This window comes from Embiotoca jacksoni, unplaced genomic scaffold (assembly GCF_022577435.1).
Source record: "Embiotoca jacksoni isolate LCO1_2020_lvr unplaced genomic scaffold, fEmbJac1.0.p SCAF_13, whole genome shotgun sequence".
Taxonomy (NCBI): domain Eukaryota; kingdom Metazoa; phylum Chordata; class Actinopteri; family Embiotocidae; genus Embiotoca; species Embiotoca jacksoni.
In genome coordinates, this window is record NW_027185263.1 from 576,700 (window position 1) to 595,571 (window position 18,872).

The window sequence follows — 18,872 nt, forward strand, 5'->3', positions numbered from 1 at the left end:
AAAACCTGTTTAAAGCCTGATTAGCATGCTAATTAGCTGCGCGAAAAGCTGCTAATGCTAACGACATGTTAAATGTTTTCTTTGAACATATTGAAATGATGTTAACATTTATCTCCATCATAAAACCCTATTCAGCAATTTGTATTATAGATCAACTATTTCAGAAGTATGTTCCACAATGATTGATTAGCATACCAAATGCTAATTCATACATTATTTATTTTTTGGATTTTATTGATTTGTTTAAAATAAATAGATTTCTTTTTCATGCTCACTCTTAAAGGGAAGTTGATGTTTTGCAGTTTGTGATTTTATTTGCTGTGTAGTAACGTCCCTTTTCAAAGCTCATATTTCATCGTTGTCTTTTTCTACCTTAAGTTTAGTTCTGCAGGCTGTAATTCATTCATAAAGATATGATCATTTGCAACACTTAAGTTTTACATTTTAACGTGTTTCTTTCTAAATGCATTAAAAGCTTAAATATGACCCAGAAGAACAAAACACTGGTTCAAAGTCACAAAGTTTGAGGTCCGTCGGAGCTTTGAAACATTCTTCCAACAAGCTTTTTTTTATTTTACTGAACATATTTGAACAAATCTCTTCAACAGCCTTCAATAAAAATATTGTGCATCAAAATTTAAACACATTGAACATCAACACATGGAAGCAGCAACACGTCGGTCGTTTCCCCGTCTGGCAGCGCAACTTAAAAGGCAATAAATTAGTGAGTCCAGTCTTTAAATAAATCTGTAAGATATCGATCCGACAGTTCGTACCTTTCAACGTTCGCCCACCGGCTTTCGTCCCGTCGGAGGAACTTCTTGCTTTCAATGTTCGACATCGTTCTGCTCAGATTTCCAAACGATGCATTTAAAATTTTCAAAAAGATTAAATGGAGAAGAGTGAAGTTTCCCTAGAACCACCTCCACCTAGAACCAGCGCGGTTTTCTACTTTCCGACGGATCAGAAATGTGTTGTTAGAAGACGTCGACTCCAAGATGGCGCCTACTGCGTCCTGGCTCGCGCCGCAAATTAGTGTTTTCCTGCTGATGCATTAGTGGGAAAACTTCATAAACATTCATAAAGAGTCATACGTGACCTTGTTTGTAGTTCCAGTCGTCCTGTCTTTGGGGGAAATTATTTCGAGGCCACTGGGGGATTATTTATGTTGCAGTACCCCGAGTTGCCACTGGGGTAAATTGGTAGCTAGGCGGAGTTCTCTTAACACGTAGCAAAAAAGTTGCGGTACTGTTGCGTAAACATCAAAGAACCGAAGCTCCGGAAAAGTGTTTTTTTACCGATCGTCTGATCGGTTTAAAGGCCGCGACAGTCGGGATGTTTGTATTCATGCGTTAAAACAAACTCGGTGGGCGGGAACCTTGAAGTGGTTGTTGTTGTTTTTGTCCCGTTACTTCTCAGCTGGCTCGCGTGGAGGCCGAACAGACGGGTTTCCACAAGGAGCTTAAATACAGGTGGAGGTAAACAAAAGTAACAGCTGTAAACAAACCATCCGGCCTCCTGAACGACCGCGTGTCCTCCTTCCGTCCCTCGTTACCGTTTTAACGACCGCAGCTGTTTCTGAGATCCGCAAAAAACCACCAGGATGAAACGTGCCAAAAAAAAGAGTTGCTCTTTGAATCCCTCGCGGTCGGAGGTCGTCCTGCAGGAAGTCCCGTCGCCATCAGTTCTTTATGGCACCAAAGAAATAAACACATCGAACAAGGTACAAACGGTACGTTTGATTTTGGAAAAGACATCCAGAGATGAGTCGCAGCCGTCCAGCACACATCCGGGTTCAGACCGAGGGAACCGTCCGTTTCCCTTCCTGCCGCTCCGCATCAGTTGTTATGGCAACAGGAGTAAAAATAGGAGTCCTTCTTCTGGCCCAAGTTGACACCCGTTTCCTCGGCTGAAACAAAAGGAGGTGAGATGAAGCCTTTATATGGAAACTAGTTTTTATACAAATTAAAAAAAAAAGAGCTTCATAAGTTTTAGTCAGCAGATTTCATCACAACTGTTTCCAGTGTGTGCTAAGCTAAGCTAAGCTAACTGGCTGTAGCGTCATAATTAGCGTGGTAACGATGTTTTCTTATCAGATCTTATTATTCATATTTCCAATCAGATCAGTCAGATCCACCGCTGGCTCCTCCCCCAGCTCGTCCAAATATGGTCACTTCCTGCTCCAAACCGCTCCGAACTATCAAGATGGTGACGGACAGAATCTGAACTGGAGGATTCATAACGTTCACAAACCAACGATGACATCACTGATGGATGATGACATCACTGATGGATGATGACATCACTGATGGTTGACACTTGATTTTAAACTATTGGTCAGAGATAGTTTCCATTCTGTGAATGGAAGGTGTCCCTCAGGGATCAGCTGTTAGTTTCTGTTTATATGTATTTGGGTCAATCAGAATCTGAAATCCTGATATTTTTGCTGCGTGTCTGTAAATCTATGATTTAAACAGAAGACCGGTTGGATTATCTAAAGGCGTCCAGACTTCTTGTAACGTGTTGAAACAGCACTTTTCTATCACTGATTGAAAATGTAAAACATAAATAACAAAACGTATGAACTTGTTTGTTTCTTTACGTCACTGATCTTTCAGCTTCAGCTCTTCTTCACCATCTTAAGAAGACAAAGAGGATTCATACACCTGAAGACTCACCTGTCATGTACTGGAAGGCGCTGCTGTTGTAATCCTCGGCCACTTTCTGGAACAACTCGTCTGGAAAACAGGAAGAAGCCTGAAGTTCATATCGGTGAGGAACTCTTAAACTGGATGAAATCCGAGTCTTTCCTCAGGAACTAACTGGAAGTGACACGTTTGAAACAAACCCACATTTTACAAAATCACCACTTCCTCCATCTACAAACCCTGAATGAGTGGAACTGGGATTTTCAATGAGGAACTCACCGACGTTACTTCCTGTTTTACTGGAGGTGTCGAAGTTCTGCGCTCCGATTTCTGTCGATATAAAACAGTTCGGTCAGTTTGAGAAGCTGATCGAGGTTTCTTCACTTCCTGTAGACGTCCAGCGTTTTCACACATCGGACTTTTCCAGTTTTAAATAAGGAGCACGTAAATGGAAAAACCAGGTTTGAATCATGAACTCTGTCGACACGGCTCCATTTCTGGAGGAAAAATCTCTTTACTTAACCGATGACAGGCCTGTCAATCAAACAGACACGCCCCCAAAAACAGGTCTTCTTGAATCTTCTTTTCTAATGAATGAGGGATTATTTTCAGATGGACCTCTTTTAGAAACAGTCTGAGGTTGTGATCACATCAACATGTCGGCAGTTTCATCACAACCTTCTTCTCCACCGACCTTCAGCGAAGTCCTGAATGTCGTGGAAGTCGATCTGACGCAGGCTGCGGTCTCCTTCGATCAGGTCGCTCTTGGTGCCGCACAGGTAGATCTTACAGTGCTGCAGGACACACACACACACACACACACACACACACACACACACACACACACACACACACACACACACACACTATGTAACTGACATCTGAATGTTGAAGCTTTTCAGACTGAATGTGTCTCTAACAGCTGCTCAGACTCATAATGATGTTTTTTTTTATTCACACAGGAAGAAGCTGCGTTCTCAGACTGTAAATAAACCCTCCATCTGTTTTAAATCAGACTTCAACACCCGTCTCACCTCCTCACAGTTCTGCAGCTCTTTGACCCAGAAGCGAGCTCTCTGGAAGCTGCTGCTGTCGGTCAGATCTGGAAGAGGAACAACATCTTGTTCATCACGTCAACATGTCTGACGGATTAAATCTTCATCAAACTGGATTAAAGAGCATCCGTTTTTAATCTTCTCATACGGTTCGTCCAGATTCTCGTGGTATCCCTTCAACACATCGACGGTTAAACCTGAACCGACGTGATCGGGTCTGACGGTGCAGGTTGTGAATTACAAACCGCAGATGTTTAAATAGAAACCTGCTGCTTCCTCTTCTTTCTTTTCATGTGTGTGATGTCTGTTTGCACAGAGATGGAGGAGCTGATGGGATCAGGATGGATGGTACTTCCTGCTGTGTTCGGGGCCTTCTAACAGTGTGTGTGTGTGTGTGTGTGTGTGTGTGTGTGTGTGTGTGTGTGTGTGTGTGTGTGTACCATAGCAGACGATGGCGGCTCGAGCTCCTCTGTAATAGATCCTGCTCATGGCTTCGTATCGCTCCGATCCAGCCGTGTCCTGAGACAGACAGACAGACAGGCAGGCAGACAGACAGACATGGTGTAAAAAACACATTTTTGAGTCTGAAACCTTTATTCTATTCATGGAAATGGAAAAAAAAGGACATTTCACTGGATTTTTTTTCACATCTTGACCACATTAGACCTGGTCCACATCTAAAACCACTTTATTTAAATTAGTCAAACCTGGATTAAATTCAATTAAAATTCTTTAAAACACAGTTTCTGATTTTTAAACCCTTTATTATGTTTGTGAAAATGTTACAAAGTGACATTTCACTGCTTTTTTCTCCACCTAGAGCACATAAGACCTGTTTCACATCTAAACCTAGTTTACATAGACCGGTAAAACCTGAATTAAATGATCCCAAAGAGCCTTAGCGTCTGTAGAAGGTTCTGGGTTGCTTTTACAGTATTAAACAGAATCGGTAGCTGAGAGCTGTACTTTCCAACGGTCTTTGAACTCATCGTGCACCCTGCTCAGAGAGGAGGTTGAAGAAGACTCACCCAGATGCCCAGAGTGATGACCTTCTCTCCCACCAGGATCGGTTTGGCCACGAAAGCAGCTCCGATGGTCTGAGGAGGAAAACGGAGCACAGGTTAGGTCGGAGGCGGGAAACGATCAGCTGATCACGAGTTTCAGCCTCTGTGACCTTTGACCTCCCCGGGGGCACCGCGTTCAAAACCACCCTCCTTTCACACAGCCTGAGAGGAGATCAGCTGACACTCACGTTCTGGTACGGGCCGACCAGGAAGCGGTGGTGGACGTATCTCTCCACCAGGCTGGTCTTCCCCACGCTCTCCTTCCCCAGCATCACCACTTTGGCGTCCACCCGCATCGCGCTCATGGTAACGGCGTCTGGAGGAGGGGGAGGAGCCAAGGACAGGGCAGCAGCGACAGGGCAAAGTAAGTCTGTGGTGAAGACAGGACGGGACGGGAGAGTTAGAGCTGTCACTCAGGACGAACTCAACATCAGCACTGATTGATTAATATGTCGATATTAGAGTCTTGGATCTCGATGCTGTTCTTTTTCTCTCTCTGCTCTCCTCACTCCAACTGGTCGAAACACCTCCACCTCAGCCCGGTACTGTCAGATGCCCCGCCCACCTCAGCCCGGTACTGTCAGATGCCCCGCCCACCTCAGCCCGGTACTGTCAGATGCCCCGCCCAACCGTCAACTTTTACTGTGAAACTTTAAATGATGTCAAAGTCTATTTTAAACTGACAGTTAAGGCTGTTCAAACTCAATATCAAGAGGGCCAGATAGAAAATCACAGAATATTTTGGTAAATAACAGCTATAAATAACTCTTAATGATAATAGACATATTACGAATTAAGTAAAACAGTTTATAATACAATAAAAAACAATTCCAGTCAAATATAAGGTGCTAATAGCAGATTAATATCCGTATTTGTTCAAGGTGAAAACAGACAGGCAGCTTCGTTCAAACGGGTCGTATCTGGTCCGCGGGCCTCAGCTTGACTCGCCCTGCCCTGACAACAACAAGCCCCAGTCCGGTACATGAAGTACAGTCAGCAGTACAACTCCAGGTTCGGCTTTAACGGGCGTGAATTAACCCTAAAAACAACAAACACCAGCTCTCAATAAAAAACACCGGAAGTTACAGTTAATAAAAAGACAAAAAAATAAAGAAGTTTTGTGAAAACTTTGAGGAAAATGGGGTTCAGCTTCCGTTCCGGTTTGTCTGCGGACTCTTGTTTCTCTGAATAAATCAAACGCACCTCAGATCACCGACACAGCGGGGTGTCCGAGCTCAGCTCACCGGGCCAACCGCAGCGCGCTCCCGGTAAAACTCACCTGAGCTTCACCAACGAATCTCTGCTCGTCTCCGAGCACGAGCACGAGCCCAACCGGGGACAACTTCCGCCTAACAGACCCGTTTTACCGTGAACCCGGTGGCGGCCAGCTCGCTCGACATGTCTGCCGGGCCGGGCGGGGTGTTGGAGACGGAGAGAGGAGGCTAGCTCGGCTAATGTTACCGGAACAGGCGGGTTTACATGAGCTCGTGTCCCGTTTACCGGCGGCCTGGAGACGGTGCCGCGAGACGCTTTCTCCAGCTGAGCTTTGTTTGTATGGGTGGAACCAAAGAGCCGCGAGAGGTGGTTTCCAGGAGCCGGAAGTGACCTAAATGCATGAGACAATCACCGGAAGTTGGAAAGTTTTTAAAGAATTATATTTATTTTTCTTCTGTTTTCAAAATTTATTGAATAAATTCCACGTTTATACAAAATCTTGGCTGGAAAATGATCACATTAAGTACACGGTTTTATTTATTTATTTTTGCATTCATTTGTTTCCTTTTTAATTCATTTATTTGTGTCTGTTGTGGTTTTATTTTATTTTATTTCTTTGGTATAATTGTTAGAGGTTCGGTCTTTACTCCAGTTTAGATCAGTAGGTGGCAGTAATGAACCCAAAAGCTGTTTGAGAACCGCCAGTAAAATTAAAAGAAGAAACCAGTGGCAGTGAGGCTGAAAGCTGATTGGTTCATGGCAGTGAGGCTGAAAGCTGATTGGTTCATGGCAGTGAGGCTGAAAGCTGATTGGTTCATGGCAGTGAGGCTGAAAGCTGATTGGTTCAGGACTCACAGCCCTCTCCTCCCTTACGTTGATCCTGATTTGTGCTGTCATGTTTTCATCAGATATTTGTATTGATACCAACAATAAGCCGTTTGAAGTTGTGCAATCCTGTAAAGAATAAAGCTCTTTAAAAAATAAAAATCAGGAAAAAAGTTGTATGCAGTACTAAATATTTCTTTACGCTTTTAGACTTGATCTTTTATTTTAATTATCTATTTTTTCCTCAGTTTTCCTTCTTGATATAATTATATAGTCTTTTATTTAGCTTTTAAGTGAATTCTATTGATTTAGTTCACTTTGTTTTTACATTTTATTTGGTATAACCTCATACTTTATTTTTGTATTTTATTTAACTCTAATTCCTCCATCTGGTGTTTCCTGAGTTCAAATGATTCTGTTCTTTAATGTAGTGTGTGTGTGTGTGTCTGTGTGTGTGTGTGTGTGTGTGTGTGTGTGTCTGTGTGTGTGTGTGTGTGTGTGTGTCTGTGTGTCTGTGTGTGTGTGTGTGTGTGTGTGTGTGTGTCTGTGTGTGTGTGTGTGTGTGTGTGTCTGTGTGTCTGTGTGTGTGTGTGTGTGTGTGTCTGTGTGTGTGTGTGTCTGTGTGTGTGTCTGTGTGTGTCTGTGTGTGTGTGTGTGTGTGTGTCTGTATGTGTCTGTGTGTCTGTGTGTGTGTCTGTGTGTGTGTGTGTGTCTCTATGTGTGTCTGTGTGTGTGTGTGTGTGTCTGTGTGTGTGTGTGTGTCTGTGTCTGTGTGTGTGTGTGTGTGTGTGTGTCTCTATGTGTGTCTGTGTGTGTGTCTCTATGTGTGTCTGTGTGAGTGTGTGTGTGTCTGTGTCTGTGTGTGTGTGTCTGTGTGTGTCTGTGTGTGTCTGTGTGTGTGTGTATGTGTGTGTGTGTCTATGTGTGTGTGTGTCTGTGTGTGTGTGTGTGTGTGTGTCTGTGTGTGTGTCTGTGTGTGTCTGTGTGTGTGTCTGTGTGTGTGTGTGTGTCTGTGTGTGTGTGTGTGTGTGTGTGTGTGTGTATGTGTGTGTGTGTCTATGTGTGTGTGTGTGTCTGTGTGTGTGTGTGTGTGTGTGTCTGTGTGTGTGTCTGTGTGTGTCTGTGTGTGTGTCTGTGTGTGTCTGTGTGTGTGTGTGTGGTGGGGGGTCTGTTTTAATTGTTTTTTATTGTAGGGAACTTACTGCTATATAAATAGTTTGATAATTGATAAGCCACGCCCCAGGCCACGCCCACCCCAGGCCACGCCCCCTGGTCGGGAGGCTCCGCCGGACCTCACTGGTCGGGCGGAGAGACGCCAACATGGCTGAAGCAGAGGGAAGCGACGGGACTTCAGGGGGGATTCTCCAGGAGATCTTCACGTCGCCGCTGAACCTGACGCTGCTGAGCCTCTGCCTGTTCCTGCTCTACAAGATCCTCCGCGGGGACAAACCGCCGGAGCTCGGCGAGGCGGAGAAACCGCTGCCCAAGCTGAAGAGGAGGGACTTCAGCCTGGCCGAGCTGAGGCCGTACGACGGCGTCCAGGACCCGCGGATCCTCATGGCCGTCGGCGGGAAAGTGTTCGACGTGACCCGGGGGAAGAAGTTCTACGGACCAGGTAGCGTCGCGCGAGCTGCGCGCGTTCAGGTGTTTGCGTGTGAAACCTTCTTGTCCTCCGGTCGTGAGCTGGTTGCTACGTCACGGACGGCGGCGCGCGCGAGGCGACGGTTTGGCGTGAATTCGGTTGATTCGTTGACGGAAGTTCGTGTTTCACTTCAACGGTCGGACTTTTGTAACCGGAAGCTGCTGGCGCCACGCCCCCTTCTCTTCGCCCGCGGAGGTCCCGTTTCACAGCAGGGGGCCGCGCGAGCCTTCAAAACAAAGATCGTCTCCAGTAGAGATCACTTCTCCTCACGAGTAACGAACTTTTCATTCTAATTTAATTATCAGATTTGATTTATTTTGACAGGAATAGAGTATTTATCAAGTCTTTATGTAGTTTATTAATTAGTTTAATAGACCCCGGGGCAAAGTAAATAATATCAGTAACAAAACAATACAAAAAAATAATATTAAAGAATTATTATCGAAGCAGAAACGCTGAACAACATAAACTGCATCAGTTCAGGTGTTTCACTTCACTGGTGCCCAGACTGCTGATTCAGCAGTCTGGGCTCATCTGTGCAGCTGTCAGTCATTTATCTACGTTTAATCAATGTGCGAGTGTTCATTAAACATTTGTCCTCGAGCGTGTCCAACAGGTCCAGAGTTCAAAGACAGATGACAGACGTCCTGTTTGTATTGCCCATCCTAGCCCTGAAAGTTTGCTGATTAATCACTTTTTAGAAGCAGCTGCTTCTGATTCACTGACAGGTTATTAATTTATCATCTCGTCACTGCAAGAAAAGAAAACATTATAAACATTATAAACCGTCTCTGTCCCGTCACCGTGTTCGGGAACAGAGTGGGACCTCTGTGTTTATACCTGATCTCTGGTGGTAACCTCTGTTGTGAGTAACCTCTGACCTCTGATGATATCTGCTGCTGGCAAACACACCTGAAGTCCTGCACACTTTCTTTTATTTGTACAGGTGGTGCTCTAACAGCTCTGTAATACTCAGGTTACTGTGATTTCCTTTTATTTAACACAAATGCCAAAATGTCTGAGGATGAAAAAAAAATACTTTTTTTTCTGCTTTATGGCCTTTTATAGACTAAATAACTATCAATAAATTCAAAATAAATCAGGGAAATAAAGACAAAGTACGTCCTTAAAATTTCAGCCTTCTGTTTCCAAAAGAGAAAAACATCTTTTCAGTTTGATACACGATAAAAAAAAGATTCCTAGAACTATCTTCATCAGTTTAATATCTGTTAATCATGCAGAATATTTATTTTCAAATATAAAACATACTGTTAATATTTCACTGCTGTCTGAGTTGGGTAATAATTAAAACTCTTAAAACTTTTCTGAGCAGACTGAATATTTTTTGTTTTAGTTTCATCCACAGAGTTTGAAGCGGCTGGTGATGTTTATATTTAATATTTATCTTACAGTTAAAAAGCTTCAGTTTACCTTTTGTTTCCTGTGAATCTTTAAAATCACGTGACAGACATGTTTTCATTCAGTAAAAAGACCCTTTCAGACGACTTCTCTCTAACAGGAGGAAACAGGGATTTTCTTGGGACTATTTTCATCTGCGGATTGATACACATGGTTGAAATGTACTTCTAGTAAGTCGCTTTGGACTGAAGCGTCAGGTAAATGTAATGAAATGTAATCCACACTCTGTTTGTGTGTGTGTGTGTGTGTGTTTGCCGCGTTGCAGACGGGCCGTACGGCGTCTTCGGGGGCCGAGATGCGTCCAGAGGTTTGGCCACGTTTTGCCTGGAGAAGGAGGCCGTGAAGGACGAATACGACGAGCTGTCGGACCTGAACGCGATGCAGCAGGAGAGCCTCGCCGAGTGGGAGGCTCAGTTCACCTGTGAGTGCTCAGCATCACGTTCACAAAAATATCTTCTCGTTTTGAATTTGATGGCAGCAACATATCTCTAAAAAGTTGTGACAGGGTCAACAAAAGACTAAAAGTTGTGTAAAGATTAAAAAAAAAAAAAAATCACCTGGTGGAACATGTTACCATGACAACAGATCAACAGATCAGTAATATGATCGGGTATAAAAGATGATTTCAGAGAGACAGAGTCTCTCCAGTGAAGATGGGGAGAGGTTCACCACTCTGAAAGACTGTGTTGGAAAATAGTTCAACAATCTAAGAATAATGTTCCTCAACGTAAAACTACAAAGAATTAGTGGATTTCATCGTCTACGGTTCATAATATCATTAAAAGATTCAGAGAATCTGGAGAAATCTCTGAACACAAGGGACAAGGCTGGAAACCAATATTGGATGGTGGTGATCTTCGGGCCCTCAGGCAGCACTGCATTAAAAACACACTATTCTGGAGTGGAAATCACTGCATGGGCTCAGGAACACTTGTGAAAACCATCGTTTGTGAACACAGTTCATCGCTGCGTCCACAAATGATGTTAAAACTCTCCAAAGAAGAAACCAGATAGAAACATGATCCAGAAACACCGCCGCCTTCTCTGGACCGAGATCATTGAAGATGGACTGAGGTGAAGTGGAAAACTGTCCTGAGGTCTGATGGATCACAATCTGAGATTCTGTTTGGAAATCATGGACGCTGCATCCTCCAGGTTAAAGAGGAGAGGGACCATCCAGCTTGTTATCAGCTCAGTTCTAAAGCCAGCATCTGTGATGGTACAGGATGCATTAGTGCACATGGCATGGGTAGCTTGAACATCTGGAAGGAAGCATTAATGCTGAATGATATATTCAGGTTTTGGAGCAACATATGCTGCCATCCAGACAACGTCTCTTTCAGGGAAGGTCTTGTTTATTTCAGCAGAACAACGTCCAACCACATTCTGCACGTATTCCAACAGCATGGTTCTCTAGTAGAAGAGTCCGCTGATAAACTGGCCTCCTGCAGTCCAGACCTGTCAATCATTGAAAACATCTGGAGCATTATTTGAATAATAATATGACAAAGGAAACCAATACCAAAGGAAGTCCTATATCGGGCAAGAATGGAACCACATTTCACTTTCAAAACTCCAGAAACTGGTCTCCTCAGTTCCCCAAATGTTTCCAGAGTGTTGTTAAAAGAAGAGTTGATGCAACTCAGTGGTGAACATGATGCTGGAACAATTTGGTTTTATTTGAACACTTTCTGGCTGATAAAATGTGATCAATGATATTTTTGCGTTTTGACGAATGTGACCGAACGTGTTTTGCTTCCTTTCCAGTTAAGTACGACTACGTGGGGAATCTTCTGAAACCCGGAGAGGAGCCGACCGAGTACACCGACGACGAGGAGGGAAAAGACAAGAAGGCGGACTAGAGAAGGAGGCGTGGCCACGAGAGGGAAACGGAAACGAGAAATTGCCTTCATGTTTGTTTGTTTTTCCTGTTCACTGAAAACTTCTCGAACTCCTGGACTTTCTATTCATCTGAAGACATTAACGGTTAATCTGATGTGCAGCTGCTGTTAGACATCGATTCAACGTTTCATGACACGACTGACGGTTAAATCTGCTGCGGGTAGTTTAAAGATGGAGGTCCATCACCTCGACCGGCTGCCAGATGATTCTTAGTGCCAGTTTCATCTAACGATCTCCGGAAGTAGTTTTCAGTTCAAAAGATGGAAATTATCGACAGATTTCAAGGAAAATTCTGGTATTTCAGAGTCTTATTTTCATGATTGTTTCCGTCTCCTGCATCATAGCCTCTTAAAACTTTTCAAAATAAACCTCCATAATTCATCAAAGGCAATAATCGTTGTTTACTTTTCATCAAACTCGAAGGCAAAGGGTTCGCAATGATTCCGGCTTTTCACATTAAAAGCTTTAAAAGGCTGCAGCAGACTCGTTACCAGAATTTTCCTTCAACAGGTGAAGAGAAACCTTTCAAACTCTGCTACAGATCTGTCTTGTGCACTTTTTCACCATTAACCACGTTTAATTGTCACCATGCGGACCAACCAGTGTCACTGCAAAACACGTAGTACATCAATCCGTCCACTAGAGGGAAGCGTGTCATGTGCTTTGGGTGGGGGTAAAAACGCAGACTTAATAAAAATTTGACAAAGGTTTTTGGGTCTGAAAAAGGAAGCCACTGCTAAAGTGCCTTAAAGTGTAATACCACTGAGGGCCACTAGGGGCTGGCTCCCATTGAAAAAAGCATCAACTTCTCTCCTGAAAATAATGCCAGCGTTCATTAGATATTAGGACTCAAACACAGCTATATTTGGGGGTGTGGCTGTTTGATTGACAGGTCTGTGGTGCAGTCAGGTTCCCGCTTATAGGTAGGCTAGCATCCTCACTCCTCCCCAGCTTGTCCAAATATGGTCAATTCTGGTTAAAAAAAAAAAAAAGATGGCCGTTCACAAACCGATGGTTTTGGTTTTGGGGAAAAACAAACCTGGGTCAAAGTTATATTAATAAAAAAAAAAGTCCACCACCAAGCCACGCCTCCTGCTTCCTTATAAGGACTTTAACGGTCTTAATACGTGACCTGCCTCTATTTACGTTAGTGTTCTTCTCAGATGACACCAGACGTGTCAAACAAACGCTTCCCCCTAGTGGACAGGCGTGTGTATTACACATTTTGCTGTGACACATCTGCATGGACTCCAAGCATTTATTACCATAGTCAACTCTTTAAACTAAAACATGCAGACATTAATTTCATTCAAACAGCAGAGAGACTGAACTGCTAGAACTTTAACTTTCATTTATTCCCCAATCAGCTGATGTTTGTTTACATTTTTTAAAACACTAAATCGATGAAGGAAGGGAGCCTGAAACGCCTCCCTCCAGATCAGTTCACAGTCAGAGCTGTTCAGCCTCCGCCCGCTGCATCGACCGCTTTAGACCAGATAATGAAATATAAACTTTCTCCCTTTTTGTTCCAGAAATCACAAAGTCAATGAATCCTGCAGATATGAATTTATCCTCCTGAAGTTGGAGTGTATTTTTTTTGACTATGATGTTTTTTCTTTGCTTCCATCATCGCTGTGGAAACATTTCCAGTTTGCACGAACATAATATTCATCATACTGTTATAATCCTCAAATTATTTGTTTTGATTTAATAAAAAAAACCTACAAAACAAAGCCTTGATATGACCTCTTTATTTATAAGATTTGTATTAAGTGTGATGAAAAAGTGAGTGATCCATCAGTTTATCAGAAAATGGGATTTAAAAACACTCGTGAAAGCCGTAAAATGAACGTTGAATTTTTGTGATTTAGCGACAGTTTCACTGGAAAAACTACTTGTAAGCAGTATTTCGATGATATTAATAATCATTAGACTTCCTAATTTGTATAATTTTGATGATCGCCACCGTCAAGTAAAACAAAAGGTATGTGTCAGAAGTGGGATTCGAACCCACGCCTCCATTCGGAGACCAGAAGTCCCGTTTGAGCGGAAGGAGATCATCCTTGAGTCTGGCGCCTTAGACCACTCGGCCATCCTGACACGGTGCTTAAAACGGGGGGTATTTGTAGTTTTATAGACTGAATTAATATATTGTTACATCATATAGGTTGTTGTATTTATAATAACGATAAGTAGTAATGTCCTAAATGTTTCTTTTGTCGTACTAATTAATATCTTAGTGTGAATTTATCCTCCATTTTCATTTATAACGTTTAGCTTTGTCTGCGCATGCTCACAAAGCACTGATGCTGCATTCAGGAAATGTGGGCAGAATAGGAAGAATACACAAAAACCTTCCCTCGACTAGGGAGCGATAATGTGGTCACATATTAAGTTGATTAGCTATAGCCCAATTTTTTTTTTATTATTATTATTTTTTTTTACAAAAACTACATGAATAGGATGTTTGTAGCGTTTTTCACCAACTACAATATATGTTACAAGCTTGTAATTCCTATTTAACATTGTGACTTGAACGCAGCATAACTTCCGGTGTGTGTACGTGCGGCGGCCATATTGGACCTCCGTTCTTCAAGGGTATCTGGAGACGCCAGAGGAGACAACATGTACCGGTTCGCCAAAGCAGCAATGAACATCAGCGGTAAGGACGAAGTTTAATAACAGTTTGAGTTCGTCTGGAAGTCTTTAGACGCGGCGGCGGTTCGATATCAGCCGGATGAAAGTGTTGAAAGTCGGCTTGTTTCAGTGCCCGCGGTCGACGTGCTGTTAGCCGGCTAGCATTAGCATCTCCAAGACGCGTCGGAAACGTCCTTAAAGTCTGAATTGTTGGTTATTTAAATGTCCTGAAGAGATTCCTGACAGTAATACAAGTGAATGCGTGTGAAGTAGACTTTATAACGTGCTATATATTTGTATCTCGATGTCCTTGTCAGACTGTACTAGTTGTTCTCTAGTTGCACGAGCTGCTTCTGTATGTATGCTGCTGTAGCGAAAACATTTCCCCTCAGGGATTAATCAAGTAAATACTGTACCTACCTAACCCTACCTAACCCTACCTACCTACCTAACCCTACCTACCTAACCCTACCTAACCCTACCTACCTACCTAACCCTACCTACCTAACCCTACCTACCTACCTAACCCTACCTATACCTACCTACCTAACCCTACCTACCTACCTAACCATACCTATACCTACCTACCTAACCATACCTATACCTACCTACCTAACCCTACCTCTACCTACCTAACCCTACCTATACCTACCTACCTAACCCTACCTACCTACCTACCTAACCCTACCTACCTACCTACCTAACCCTACCTATACCTACCTACCTAACCCTACCCCTACCTACCTACCTAACCCTACCCCTACCTACCTACCTAACCCTACCTACCTACCTACCTAACCCTACCCCTACCTACCTAACCCTACCTACCTACCTAACCCTACCTACCTACCTACCTATACCTACCTATACCTCCTATACCTACCTACCTAACCCTACCTACCTACCTAACCCTACCTATACCTACCTACCTAACCCTACCCCTACCTACCTACCTAACCCTACCCCTACCTACCTACCTACCTACCTAACCCTACCCCTACCTACCTACCTAACCCTACCCCTACCTACCTACCTAACCCTACCTACCTACCTACCTAACCCTACCCCTACCTACCTAACCCTACCTACCTACCTACCTATACCTACCTATACCTCCTATACCTACCTACCTAACCCTACCTACCTACCTAACCCTACCTATACCTACCTACCTAACCCTACCCCTACCTACCTACCTAACCCTACCCCTACCTACCTACCTACCTACCTAACCCTACCCCTACCTACCTAACCCTACCTACCTACCTAACCCTACCTACCTACCTACCTATACCTACCTATACCTCCTATACCTACCTACCTATACCTACCTACCTACCTAACCCTACCCCTACCTACCTATACCTACCTACCTACCTAACCCTACCTATACCTCCTATACCTACCTACCTATACCTCCTAACCCTACCTACCTACCTAACCCTACCCCTACCTACCTATACCTACCTACCTACCTAACCCTACCTACCTACCTAACCCTACCTACCTATACCTCCTATACCTACCTACCTACCCCTACCTATACCTCCTATACCTACCTACCTATACCTCCTATACCTACCTACCTATACCTACCTACCTACCTAACTCTACCTACCTACCTAACCCTACCTACCTATACCTACCTACCTACCTACCTAACCCTACCTATACCTCCTATACCTACCTACCTATACCTCCTAACCCTACCTAACCCTACCCCTACCTACCTATACCTACCTACCTACCTAACCCTACCTACCTACCTAACCCTACCTACCTATACCTCCTATACCTACCTACCTACCCCTACCTATACCTCCTATACCTACCTACCTATACCTACCTACCTACCTAACCCTACCTACCTACCTATACCTAACCCTACCTACCTACCTACACCTACCTACACCTACCTACCTACCTAAAAACAACGACGTCAGATAACGAATTTAAACAGTTTGCCTCCCAACAACCTCAAACTTTAACTGAAGGAAGATTTGATGTCCGTGTTTCCTCTGAGTCCACCAACACCAGAGTTTAAAACAAGGACTAATGTTCACATGTTTTCGTCATAATAATCCGTTTATTCCCGTTTTTATTGATCATAATCCAGATAAATGTTTGGCTGCCATCACAGGTTCAGTGTTAGAGGTCATTTAAGGACATTAACACTTTAATTCATCTGGATGTCATTGTTCACTTTGTGCAGGACTTTATCACACTTTGTACTAATAAAATCTCTTCAAACACAACTAATTATTACTTTAGATTAATGGATAAATGTTTCTAATGTCCCACAGACATCTCAGCTGTCGTCTTCTGTCTAAAACTACAGATATTTTCATAAAAAGATGGAAACGGCAAATCTTTGGCTTCTTTTGCAGAGAAAAATAATTTTAAAAAGAGTTAATCGGTTATCAAAATAGCTTCAGGCTCTTAATTTTATTTTGATTTTATTAAGTCAGTTAAGATCCCAAAATGTAAAGTTTATTGTTATGAAAGACGGAGGCCATAAACTGCTCTTTTAAAACCATTAATCTGCACATTTAATAACGTTTCATGGAAAGGTGACGTGTTCATGAATCATTCTGTCAGACGATCGATGAATTGATTAATGCACAAATGATTTCATCTCTACAGTCAAATAAAACTGACCGTCGTCATCAGAAAAGTCGGCGGAATTTAATTCGGCTCTCTTATTTCCTTTCATTTCATTACTGCTTCCTGATTCGTGCTCATTTTCTATTTGTGACTATTTTCAGTTTCATATTAGAATAAAGCTTTGGCGTGTTTGTTCAGTCATCGCCATGACGACCGTCCTCTGTCTACAGGCCGGGCCGTGCGCCAGGTGAGACACGGATCCACCGTCCGCGATGACTTCCACTCCAAGTACGGCACGGGTATGATGATCGGAGGAGTCGGCTTCTGCGTGGCCGTGTGGGCGTTCGTAAGTCACATATCGGTGTCACGGATCAAACTGTGATCACGGCGGGGAGGAACGAGCGCTGCACGTCTGAGGACGAAGAATTAGTCCCAGAAAAACATTTTATTTATGTGAGGCTCCGAAAAAGTCGCATAAGCGTTAAGAAAAGTTTCAGGAAGGAAACGAAACAGAACAAAACTCAAGAGCTGAGAGATTTTATAAATTACTTACAGAAAGATTTTGTCACTAGCCGAGTTTTCACTTTTAGGAAGGAGACCTTTTCAGAATAAAAGTCAGAAATACTATATTAATCCCCAGAGAAATGTTAACGCTCACTCACGTCTGCACCAGGATAGAAAAAGAACAGAAAACAAGATATTCAATAACGATAAATAATAAATACAACGAGCGACTCTGTTTCTGTAGTCAGACATAAAATGTCCAAATCTATAAGAAAGTTTCAGTCTATCTGTTTTCTAAAATGTTGAGCATCGTGTTCGCTGCCTCAGAAAAGAAAGAAAGAGCCCGACCTGTTCTGTCCTCACAACGATGAGTCCTTATTTAAAGCTTCAGTGTGAAGTCATCAAACAATTCACTGCAACAAAATTCAAACACAAATCACAACCGAACAATAATTCAAACGTTGACAACAAAACCTGCTGAGTCACTGTTTAACCTCATGCAGCTGTTTTAATAAAGTAAATACCTACCTTTAATTACCAATAAAGTCATTTTATTGCAGCAAAACAAGCATACAGTAAATATATTACACTTGCTATAGATAGTTTTATACTTTATTCATCCCAGCAGCTAAAAAAAACTATAAATAGTTGATTAAAACATAAATGTATAAACGCAGCCTATTTTTTGTTTTATCAATAAAACCAAACAATCAGGGAGAAACTAAGAGCTGCAGCAGTGATGTGTTCCTCCACCTCTGATCTACGACCAACAGGGGGCGCTGCTGTACGCGCACCTCATCTTCAGTTTCTGGTCTCAAAACGCCTATCTTTCCTCCTCCTTATCCTCTTCCTCCTCTTCTTCCTCCTCCTCTTCCTCTCTCTCAAACACACACAGCGTCTTTAGTGTGAAACTGTTTTTAATTTCCTTTCCGTTAAATGAATCTTGACTTCCTGAGTGAACCTGTCTGACCCGGCGATCACCTGACCGTCCCTGAAACCGTCTCCCGTGTCTGCAGGTGCTGTTTCAGTCCGACATCACCTGGAACCTGTCACCCGTCGGGAAGGTGATGCCCAAACCGTGGAGGGAGGCCGAGGAGTGACGGGCGACGGTCCCGCTGACCAACCTCCCGATTGTACAGATGAAGAACAAATATCTGCGCGTTCGGACGTGTTTATTCCAACATGTTACTGTGTCCCATTAAATTAACTTGTGATTCTACCGGCTGCGTCTGTTTGGAGTCTGAGAGGGAAAATCACTGCAGATCACAAAAAAGAAATTTAGATATTACAGAATAAATAAAGATAAATAAACTACAGACCTGTCTGTTTCCCTGCTGCGAGTCGGAGGTTGAAGGAA

The 18,872-nt window shown here is 43.1% G+C and overlaps 3 protein-coding genes and 1 non-coding gene across 7 annotated transcripts; 2 read left to right on the forward strand and 2 right to left on the reverse strand.

The window, feature by feature from the left end:
• Positions 1-536: 536 nt before the first annotated feature.
• Positions 537-6,330, reverse strand: rab24 (RAB24, member RAS oncogene family). Of its 4 annotated transcripts, none has more exons than XM_069145758.1 (9): positions 6,047-6,330; positions 4,956-5,083; positions 4,732-4,800; positions 4,144-4,222; positions 3,683-3,750; positions 3,343-3,442; positions 2,928-2,978; positions 2,679-2,738; positions 537-1,909 (listed from the first exon to the last, which is right to left on the reverse strand). In XM_069145758.1, exons 2-9 carry the CDS (start codon positions 5,070-5,072, stop codon positions 1,839-1,841), a joined length of 615 nt encoding a protein of 204 aa, XP_069001859.1. In that variant the 5' UTR covers positions 5,073-5,083; positions 6,047-6,330; the 3' UTR covers positions 537-1,838. The 4 variants fall into 4 exon arrangements, with proteins under 4 accessions (XP_069001859.1, XP_069001857.1, XP_069001858.1 ...); XM_069145756.1 differs by having other exon boundaries at positions 4,956-5,137; positions 6,047-6,329; XM_069145757.1 differs by having other exon boundaries at positions 4,956-5,137; positions 5,971-6,048.
• A 1,749-nt stretch (positions 6,331-8,079) lies between these two features.
• On the forward strand, positions 8,080-13,503 carry pgrmc1 (progesterone receptor membrane component 1). Its single transcript, XM_069145760.1, has 3 exons — positions 8,080-8,422; positions 10,134-10,289; positions 11,636-13,503. The coding sequence occupies exons 1-3, from the start codon at positions 8,128-8,130 to the stop codon at positions 11,728-11,730; spliced, it is 546 nt and encodes a 181-aa protein (XP_069001861.1). The 5' UTR covers positions 8,080-8,127; the 3' UTR covers positions 11,731-13,503.
• Positions 13,504-13,759: 256 nt separating this feature from the next.
• On the reverse strand, positions 13,760-13,870 carry trnal-caa (transfer RNA leucine (anticodon CAA)). Its single transcript has 2 exons — positions 13,833-13,870; positions 13,760-13,805 (listed from the first exon to the last, which is right to left on the reverse strand). It is a non-coding gene; the product is annotated as a tRNA-Leu (tRNA).
• A 452-nt stretch (positions 13,871-14,322) lies between these two features.
• cox7b (cytochrome c oxidase subunit 7B) lies at positions 14,323-18,734 on the forward strand. The gene is made up of 3 exons (XM_069145761.1): positions 14,323-14,432; positions 17,242-17,357; positions 18,532-18,734. The coding sequence occupies exons 1-3, from the start codon at positions 14,396-14,398 to the stop codon at positions 18,613-18,615; spliced, it is 237 nt and encodes a 78-aa protein (XP_069001862.1). The 5' UTR covers positions 14,323-14,395; the 3' UTR covers positions 18,616-18,734.
• Positions 18,735-18,872: the final 138 nt, after the last annotated feature.

Bases quoted from the DNA above. Each gene is read 5' to 3' on its own strand.
- pgrmc1 (XM_069145760.1), top strand. From the start codon at position 8,128: ATGGCTGAAGCAGAGGGAAGCGACGGGACTTCAGGGGGGATTCTCCAG. The intron at 8,423-10,133 runs GTAGCGTCGCGC...GCCGCGTTGCAG, and splicing joins GAAGAAGTTCTACGGACCAG to ACGGGCCGTACGGCGTCTTC. The intron at 10,290-11,635 runs GTGAGTGCTCAG...CTTCCTTTCCAG, and splicing joins GTGGGAGGCTCAGTTCACCT to TTAAGTACGACTACGTGGGG.
- cox7b (XM_069145761.1), top strand. From the start codon at position 14,396: ATGTACCGGTTCGCCAAAGCAGCAATGAACATCAGCG. The intron at 14,433-17,241 runs GTAAGGACGAAG...CTCTGTCTACAG, and splicing joins AGCAGCAATGAACATCAGCG to GCCGGGCCGTGCGCCAGGTG. The intron at 17,358-18,531 runs GTAAGTCACATA...CCGTGTCTGCAG, and splicing joins GCGTGGCCGTGTGGGCGTTC to GTGCTGTTTCAGTCCGACAT.
- rab24 (XM_069145758.1), bottom strand. From the start codon at position 5,072: ATGAGCGCGATGCGGGTGGACGCCAAAGTGGTGATGCTGGGGAAGGAG. The intron at 3,443-3,682 runs GTGAGACGGGTG...TGTGTCCTGCAG, and splicing joins AGCTGCAGAACTGTGAGGAG to CACTGTAAGATCTACCTGTG. The intron at 2,979-3,342 runs GTCGGTGGAGAA...TTATATCGACAG, and splicing joins CATTCAGGACTTCGCTGAAG to AAATCGGAGCGCAGAACTTC.